We start from the raw sequence: 9,563 nt of genomic DNA on the forward strand, positions 1-9,563 counted from the left end.
GAGACAAACATGATTGTTGGGGAAGAAGTCTGCATGGTTTTCATTAAGGGTAATCATACCTGACCAATCTACTAGAATTTTTTGAAGGGGTCAACAAGGATGATCCAGTGGATATAGTGTAAGTAGATTTTCAGAAGCCTTTGGTGAGGGACCTTGTCAAAAGCTTTCTAAGCAAAGTAAGTTGTCATGGGATAAGAGGACAGGTCCTCTCATGCATCAGTAGCTGGTTAAAAGGTACGAAACAAAGGGTAGGAATGAATGGTCAGTTTTCTGAATGGAGAGAGGTAAATAGTGGGTCCCCCATGGGTCTGTACTGGGACCAGTGCTATTCAACATATTCATAAATGATCTGGAAAAAGAGGTAAACAGTGAGGTGGCAAAACTTGCAGATGATGCAAAACTACTCAAGATAGTTAAGTCCAAAGCAGACTGCAAAGAATTACAAATGGATCTCTCAAACCTGGGTGACTGGGCAAGAAAATGGCAGATGAAATTCAATGTTGATAAATTCAAAGTAATGCACATTGGAAAACAAAATCCCAGCTATACATATAAAATGATGGGGCCTAAATTAGCTGTTACCACTCAAGAAAGAGATCTTGGAGTAATGGTGGATAGTTCTCTGAAAACATCCACTCAATGTGCAGTGGCGGTCAAAAAAGCTAACAAAATGTTGGGAAGCCTTACGAAAGGGATAGATAAGATAGAAATTATCATATTACCTCTATATAAATCCATGGTATGTTCACATCTTGAATATTGCATGCAGATCGGTTTGCACCATATCAAAAAAGATATATTGGAATTGGAAAAGGTACAGAAAAGGGCAACAAAAATTATAAGGCGTCTGGAACAGCTTTCATATTACTTGGACCTTTCAGCTTAGAAAAGAGATTAAGGAGGATATGATAGAGGTCTGTAAAATCATGACTGGTGTAGAGAAAGTGAATAAAGGGTGTTATTTACTCTTCATAACACAAGAACTAGGGGTCACCAAATGAAATTAATAGCTAGCAGGTTTAAAACAAACAAAAGGACGTATTTCTTTACACAATGCACAGTCAACCTGAGAACTCTTTGCCAGATGGTATTGTGAAGGCCAAGACGAGAACAGGGTTAAATAAAGAACTAGATAAGTTCATGGAGGATAGGTCCATCAATAGCTATTAGCCAGGATGGGTAGGGATGCAAAACCAAGCTCTGAAGTGTACCTAGCCTCAGTTTTCCAAAAGCTGAGAATGGGGCAACGGGATGGCTCGCTTGATTACTTGCTTTGTTCATTCCCTCTGAAGCATCTGACGTTGGCCACTGTTGGAAGACAGGATACTGGGCTAGATGGACCATTGGTCTGTCCCAGTATGGCCGTTCTTAAGTTCTTATGTCAATTCTTTAAACTGTAAGTTAATGTGGTTTTAAATAGTTATGTGTAAGTAACATGAGGGAAATCCAAAGCAAGAACATCAAGAGTTAAGGCTGAATTCTGTTCTTTGAAATGTTCCGGTTCATCAGGGAGAATCAAGTACACCTCTACCCCGATATTATGCTGTCCTTGGGAGCCAAAAAATCTTACTGCATTATAGGTGAAACCGCATTATATCGAACTTGCTTCCTCCTTCTTTAAGTATTAAATTGAATTACAATTTATTCAGATTTGTTTAATTACAAAGTGTCAGTGATATTTCAAAGACAGTTGTTTAGTTTTTCCACAAAGTCTATTTGACAACTGAGTTGTTAGTCAGCAATTTCCACTAGACCGAATTAGCTGATTTTTAGTGAATTAGCTTTTAATTTAAAATGTTTAAGGACACTTTAATTTTGTTGAGTATTATATTATGGTATAATTGAATCCATATCTGGAATCCTAGGAAATTACATGTTTAATAGCTACAGTGTAGAGTTTGGATGTTGACTGAATAAAAGCTTGTGCCGCCCCTTGCTCCTCTCCCGCTAGCCCTACTATTGATTGTGGATTGCATTCTCTATCAATGTGTAATTCCTGCACAAAAATTATAGCTAATCTTTTCTTCCCCCAAAGGACTGGCCATTTGATGATGGAGCGCCACCCCCAAATCAAATAGTTGATGACTGGCTAAACCTGTTGAAAACCAAATTTCGTGAAGAGCCTGGATGCTGTGTTGCTGTGCATTGTGTTGCAGGATTGGGAAGGTAAGTGTTCTGCTGTTTTGGTTTTGTAAGGGATTCACTTTAGCACATACATTAACTAGTTGAAGATTTCATTCTGGAAGATAGCTGCATTTATTCAGTTACAAAAAACCAAACACACCATGTTTAAGTAACATCAACAACTTCACACCATCACAATCAAAGAAGCTTACTACAATTTTAAAATGGTAGGTGGCAACTGTATCTCAAAGCTCTCGTTTCGTTTTGGATTGTTTGTTCACAATAGTTGATCTGACAGGTCATAATGGTGCCAGAAGAATTAGAGAATCTACTCAATGAAAAATGCATTGCATCTTTCTGCTAAAAATCTCTTGTGCTTTTTGACAAACCTAATGTATATATGTAGTATAAGCCAAATACATTGTAGCTTAAGCCCAGAGCAAACAAGGTTCTGAATGCCTTCTATTCCATTGACTTCAGTGGGAGTTTGAGATTCTATAAGCACCTTATATGGTTGGATTCTTTTTTGTTGCCTTCCAAATATTCAAAGCCATTGAATAATGTTACGAACAATTGGCATGCAAAATTTAATTTAAAAAAAAACAACTATCTTGTATCTATTAATGTATGAAAGTCCCAAACTAGTTTTTAAACTTTAGTTTTGAGGTTGAGACATTTGAAAGCAGACCAGAGCAATTTTTTTTCATTTATAAGCACCTAAAAAAAGAGGTTCACATTCCTGCAGCAGTGTGAATGCTGGAATAATAATACATTAATAAACAGCAGGTTAAATAGCCTTTTTGGTGGTTAGGGGACCCAGTGAATTGTAATTTGCTCCATCAGCCCTAAACTGCCTTTCCTCAAATTGGTAACTCAGAATATTGGTTCTGTCTCTCTTTTTAAATCCCTTAATTCTTGGCTGTATTGCCTACCCCCAATATACAATTCATACATCTATTTCCACAGGAGCCACAGATTTCATATTCATCCTAAGACTAGGACAGGTATTGTTTGAGATTGTAGTGTTGTTTTGTTACTGAAAGCTAAGCAAATTGTCATGTGTGTGCCATTTCCCCCTCTATTTTCCTACCTCCCATTACTCCACAACCTGTACAAATCACATCTCCTTCCCTCCCAGCCTGGGAAGGGAGTGCCCCAAGATTGTTCCTGATTTGTGGATTTCTACAGCATCTAATTACTAGGACAGCTGACAAGGTTATTAATGACCTCTTTCAAAATGTAAAAGCTCCAGTTGATTATGTAGAATAAACTTGTGGAAGGTGGTTTTGGATAGATTGGACTGTCATTTAAAATTAGTCTTTTGAATCATTTAATTAGATTTCATAAGGTAATTAGGATCAGGCTAGTTCAGTACTTGCATGAGGGAACTCTGAGATGCAGTGGAATATAACTAATTCAATGGGTGTAACTCCTGTGTTAGTATTGGCTACCATCCCAGCATAATTCTAGGGGCACTGTTCTGTAGGAGTTTCCATTTTTTGATAAAGACCCAAAACCAAGGTCCATTGTGCCTGAGGCCCCCCAGTACTTCCTGGTGGAGTATTCAATCCAGGTGTCTTCCTGGACATAATCCAATTTTAGTAATCATATATTGTGTCCTAAATTTCCTCCTTTGTTTTCAACCTATTATGCTGTTCACCACCTCCTCTAAACTGTTGTACATTAGTGCTATGTGCTATTTAAAAGTTGATCTGTTTCACCCAAGTGGTGGGTAAAGAGAGATCTCTCTCGCATATGATTTCTTTGTGGGTCTGAAATGCAATTTTCTCCTTCTCCAGGAAGGAGTCACCATGATTGCGACTAAAAAGAAAATTCAATTCTTCAGTTAATTGAGAAAGCTAAATAATAGAACATCCAGTCTCACAAATGTAAACAAATAAGTTCTGTAAACAAATGGCTACTTGTCCAACATGCTGGGAACGAAGAGATAAATACTTGAGATGCTTTTGTGATAGGGAGTGGGTGACCTGTAAATCCTTAAATAGGTATAATGAAAACCCAGAAAGGTGGGATAAAGAAAAATCAAGAAGAGGCATGTAAGTTGGGTTGGCTGGTCTTAACTTGGTTCTTAAATCCATTTCTTCCTCTGGGGGAGAGGTGAAATGCTAAAGCAGGGAAAAACCTGAGCAATGCAAAAACATGGCAATTAACATGATTTGCTACTCCGTTCTTTGTCTTGTTTCTATGAGGATTTTTTTGGGAGGGGGAGCAGGGTAGAAGATGACCATATATTGTAGCTCAATTAAATGATTTAAAACCCTCCTGTTTCTTGCCCAGCATTAAGTCAAAGTGGGCTGACAGTTTGACATCTACTGTTATTACAGACACGAGTTTTTAGATTTATTCATTCAGAATGACCTTTCTGGTTTTCCTCTTGGGTTCCCTTTTTTGTAGAAAGAAAAGGAAGAACTTCTCAAGTTTTGTTTAGGCCCTGGGAATTTATGCTGCTGGGGAATCGAACCTCAAATGTTGTCTGTTCTACTACTTGCATTTAGTGCTTGTGGGGTTTCAGACTGACAGCAGTGAAAACTGAAGTTGTGTTTATCCAGGTACTGCACAGCAGTGACGGTGCAAGCTGCCCTGCCAGAGTTGCTCAGTTTTGTTCCTGATTAACTGTAAAGTCAAGTCGTTCAGTTTACAACCTCTGTTCAATCCTTGACCTCTCCTTTGCCAGCAAGGTGCTAGTGTAAATTGTGTGCTAGTGATAATATAAACTGAGCACTAGGAAGTGGACTCAGAGCATCATCTCCATTCACAAAACACCCCTGAACCAGCCATCCACATATACTCCCTACTCAGCTGGGCTGGTTTCAGAACAGCAACCTGCAGGCAAAAATCTTATTTCATTGCCCCTTAAGTCCCACATATAACCTAGCAAAAGGAATAAATGTCAATGTTGTCATTTCAAAAGCAGTTCATCTCTTTAGTCTGTATGGGATTAAAGCTGTGTTGTAACAAGAAGTTAAATGTACCAAAGATTAACCTCAAATTTATTTATGGCCAGCAAAGTACAAAATTATTTTATAGTAAAAAAGTAAAGAATAAAAATCCATTATTACTATTTCATGGCAGACACTGAAGGAGCTATTGATTTTGGTGCTGGAAGCAGAGCTGTCTGCTGAAGAGAATTTTACATTAGATGCTGCAGGCAAATGGCTTGCTGTAGGAAAAATATTTAAAGACAGGATACTTAAGCTGTTTGTTTATAGACTAATATGATCTATTTTGAGGGGTTCAATACATTGATTCTCTAGACTGTTAAAATAAATACTGATTTCTCTTCGCAGGGCTCCTGTCCTAGTTGCACTGGCTCTCATTGAATGTGGAATGAAGTACGAGGATGCAGTTCAGTTCATAAGGCAGTAAGTAAAAGTAGCTAGCTCTCCAGCATGCTTCCCCTCTCCTATGGCTGGCTATGCAATTTTATCTTTGTGTTTTAAGAGCAATGTAGAATGAAGGCACTGGTTTGTGCCGCAGTGCATTTAGAGTGAAAGTAAAATGCTAACAAAAGAACTTACAGAAGCAGTTAATAAAATTCCTGCTTGAGGTGGACACTGACAAATTACTAAAGAACCGAAAACAAATGTAGCCTGGCCAGGTACCATAGCAGCATGACGTTCTATAGCTCTTGGGTCAAGCAGCATGATCAATCTACAGCAGGAGCCCAAAGATCAGGAATCCTGACTGTGTCATGTGTGGAAGGGACATAGTCTACTCAGGAACTGGTGGCAGCCATCCAACATGGAAAACAGCAAAAGTGGTGCTTGAATGAGAGAGAGCATAAAGTTCTGGGGGTTTTGTAATAGCACCAGATCTTTAACTGAAGCCCACCAGGTAGGAAGATCCTATACAACCACGTGCCAAAAACATGTTTTGTGTTGCTATTGGAGCTCCAGGGTCTTCAGCTGCCTCCCTAACCCATCTCACTGTCAAGAGGACGTCCTTGGTCCTAAATTTTCATTCCTTGATTTTTCCTCTCACTACTCCTAGCTTTACCTCTTTCTTAAGTTAAATAATCCTCTTTAACTCCCTTCAAATATTTGTATTTGGTTGTCATGTCTTCACTTAGCTAATACTACACATGTAGACATCACATTAATCTTTAAGGGGAGGGTGGAATGCCCCTTATGTCATTCAGCAACCACTTCTGCTTGTAGGAGAGGCAGTGGACTCCAGGGAAACTAAATCTCCCAGCCCAAAGGCATGCTGTAGTCTGCTCAGTAAGATGAGGGATGGAAGCGTTTTATAATCCATAGATTTGACTAATTCAGCTCTACAGATCCCGAGTTTCAGGTCCCCGTTGAGATCTCCTTTCCTAGAGGAGGCAGTGGATAATGAAGCGAGCCAGATGGCAGTTCTGTGGGGTTGGAAAAACCTTGCAGTGCGGCGAGCGGCTATCTATTTTGAAATATACACAATAACTGAAGCCGTACTTTTGCAATTGATATGACGCCTTCATTCTGTTTATTTTAGGAAAAGGAGGGGAGCTTTCAATTCCAAACAGCTGCTTTACCTTGAGAAATACCGACCTAAGATGCGATTACGCTTCAAAGATACCAATGGTCACTGCTGTGTTCAGTAAAAGAAACCTTAAACGAAGGCTGAAGTTATCATGGCTGTTTTCTGGACTCTTGTCACCTGGAAATGTGAATCTGGAATCAAACTATGTCATCAAATTAGTGGTGGAGTTAGTGCTCCTCAGCCTCTGTCCTAATGGTGGTGATGATTTAAAAAAATAATAAAATTAAAAAAAGCAACATTTCAGTGAAGGATTGTTTTCTCCTCAAGGTGCAGTTTGAATATCTGCCAGGAGAAAATCAGTTTCTGAACCTTCTGTATTTTTAACTTTTTTTAAAAAAATAAAATAAAGTGAAGTTTATGTCTAAGGAAAACCAGCAGAGCATTGGGTTTTGCAGAAACCATTTTCTTGGTTCGGGGACAGTGCTTCATAGTTAGGTCCTGGCATGTGGAATTTCCTTTGGGACTTCCTTTTTTAATTATTATTATTATTATTATTTTTTAATAGTCCCTCCCACCCCTGCCTCTTTCCTTGCTGGGAGCTGGCAGACAGAAATAAGGATGAGCCTTTGTTGCTGTAGGTGAGCAGTGTGATAGCCTTAAGTCCAACTGGGCACTCTTCTAGAAATATAGTGGTGGTTGTGTTGTGTCTCTATGTGGTATTTAGACTTTGCAAATGATGGGATGTTTTTGGTAGTTTTCTTTAACTGAAGACTCTCTAATACACTTGGTGAACCTGCTAAAGGCCTTTTCTAATTGGTAGAGGTAGTATTTTTACAAATAATGCTCTGTGTGCGTGTGGGCACGTGTGTGTGTGCGCGCGCACGCTTGACTAAATCGTACATCTCCAAAAAACTTGGCTGAGAAGTTAACTTTCTGCTACTTGGGTAGAAAAATTATATCCTGGTGGAGGAAGATTCAGACATCCATAATGCAAAAGTGTCCTAGTCAACTAAAGGAGATTCCAGGCAGGGAGTTTTTAACTCCTCTGTCCTAAGAAACAAAGGCTGTTGTGGTCATTGTCCAGATTATCTCTGCCTCTTTGAACATAAACCAGGACTGGAAGGGTCTCATTGGTACTGCATGTGAGGCTCAGGTAGTGTATATGCAGTTTGGTCTCTGAATAAATGCCTGGTTATGGGTATTTTCCCGGACTGGTCCTCATGTACAGTTCAGTTTAACCACTGATTGCCTTGTTCTTTTTTTCTTTACCAGGCTCTTTCTGAGAGAGAATCACTGGTTACACACCAACAATGCCTAATATTCATACACTGTCAGCAGGCCATAACTTACGGGGTGGGGAAAATGCTGATTTTGGGGGGGCAAGGATGTATTGTTTGTGGACCAGTGCAGTATTTTCCTTGCAGAGTCATTGCTGGGTTCAGTGCACTGATCAAAACTAGTCATTTGCACTGCCTCTGAGAGGTAGTTTCAGTAAAACTGGTTTTACCAAATTAATTGTAATGCCAGCTTAGTGTTCTGCCACATTAGTGATCTTGTGTGCTTTCAACTCAACATTGTGTTCGTAATATTGGTCAGCCACTGAGGACTTTGAACACAGGTTTAGGATCGTCTTGTCCTGTGGTCTCTTGCTGTGCAGCACCAAAGGCTTTCATTTGTCTGTCCCAGCAGCAGTGTCAGCAAGTGCAGACTGGTACCCCCCTCTTTAGTAATACCTCAGATACTGGTTATGTGAACTGCCTCTATACAATATTTTCCTATTCCAAAGTTTTGTTTTAATTTGTAACCTCACAAAACTGCATAAACACTTTCAGAAAACATATAATGGATTTTAAAATTCTATTTCTAGAAGTGTGTTTAAGTTCAAACAAAAAATGATGGTACTACTCAAACCTTCCCACTTAAGGACATGCCAAAAGATCCCTTTGTAGGTTCAAAGCTATAAAACACTGCACCCCCCCAAAGCTCAGATACTGTACCTTGACTCAAGCTCTATTAATGTAGTAACAAACTCCTTCCTGCCTTAAAATGTGTAATGTGCTCAATTTTTGTGTGTGTGTTGTAGATAAAGGGGGTGCACACTTGTGCACGAGGCTAATTCCTACATGTTAGGAAAATAATTGGTAATGTTTGATTCTGCGCAGGGGTACATAAGGCTGGAAGCATCTAATATTGCCCCCTCCCCAAACAACAAACCAACATTTTAATTATTCTCATAGTTGGATTTTTGTTTCTGCAAAATTAAAACATTTGATTTTGAACTGAATAAAGTATTGATAGCTGACGTCGGCTTGACAAATGAGAGAGATGTTGGACTGGAGGGGAAAAGGGTTGTAGCCAGATTGAAAACCAAAGCCCAGACCCTTTAAAAGAACAATAAAAAACCCTATTTACATACTCTGTGTATAACTGCATTCCTCCTAGTTTTACTTTGATTTATAACAATATACTGTAGTAGCTTGTACTATGACCCTGCAACCTTAACTGAATTGAGAAAACAGGATAAAGTCACATGGGTGCACAGACGCGTATACAGTGTAGACATGGAGTGTGAGGGGCTCAATAGGCACAATAGCTGGTTCAGCACTTGGACATAGTGCAATAAAGTTCTTACTGTAAATGGCTCTTACCTCTGGTTCTCAATGAATTTACTCATTGCATAGATGTTAAATTCTGTTCTTTACCCTGGTTCCTAAACGGATTCAGACCAATCTGTCTACAGACACTCCTTCGTAGATGGTCTGATGACCACAGTTCAGCAGTGAACAGTGTGAGCTTGCTTGTGGCTCAGTGAGTATTTGGGAGGCACAGTTCCATCCTGAAAAGAGGAAGAATTGCTGCAGACATCAGCTGTTTCTTTTCCCCTAAATCACCTGGTTTTTAAAAAACATGAAATCTCTGTTCAGCCTTTCCAAGTACTGTAAGATGTGTTGCAAATC

At 39.3% G+C, this 9,563-nt stretch overlaps 1 protein-coding gene across 10 annotated transcripts in view; it reads left to right on the forward strand.

Annotated features, from left to right (window-relative positions):
* PTP4A2 (protein tyrosine phosphatase 4A2) overlaps positions 1–9,248 on the forward strand; it is a 35,502-nt gene extending 26,254 nt beyond the window's left edge. For all 10 annotated transcript variants that reach the window (XM_039511695.1, XM_039511697.1, XM_039511693.1 and 7 more), the window contains 3 exons: positions 2,036–2,166; positions 5,433–5,507; positions 6,619–9,248. In XM_039511695.1, the coding sequence (XP_039367629.1) occupies positions 2,036–2,166; positions 5,433–5,507; positions 6,619–6,727 (315 nt within the window). In that variant the 3' untranslated portion in view covers positions 6,728–9,248. The remainder of the gene's footprint in view (positions 1–2,035; positions 2,167–5,432; positions 5,508–6,618) is intronic.
* Positions 9,249–9,563: the final 315 nt, after the last annotated feature.

Source organism: Mauremys reevesii, linkage group 23, assembly GCF_016161935.1.
Source record: "Mauremys reevesii isolate NIE-2019 linkage group 23, ASM1616193v1, whole genome shotgun sequence".
NCBI lineage: Eukaryota > Metazoa > Chordata > Testudines > Geoemydidae > Mauremys > Mauremys reevesii.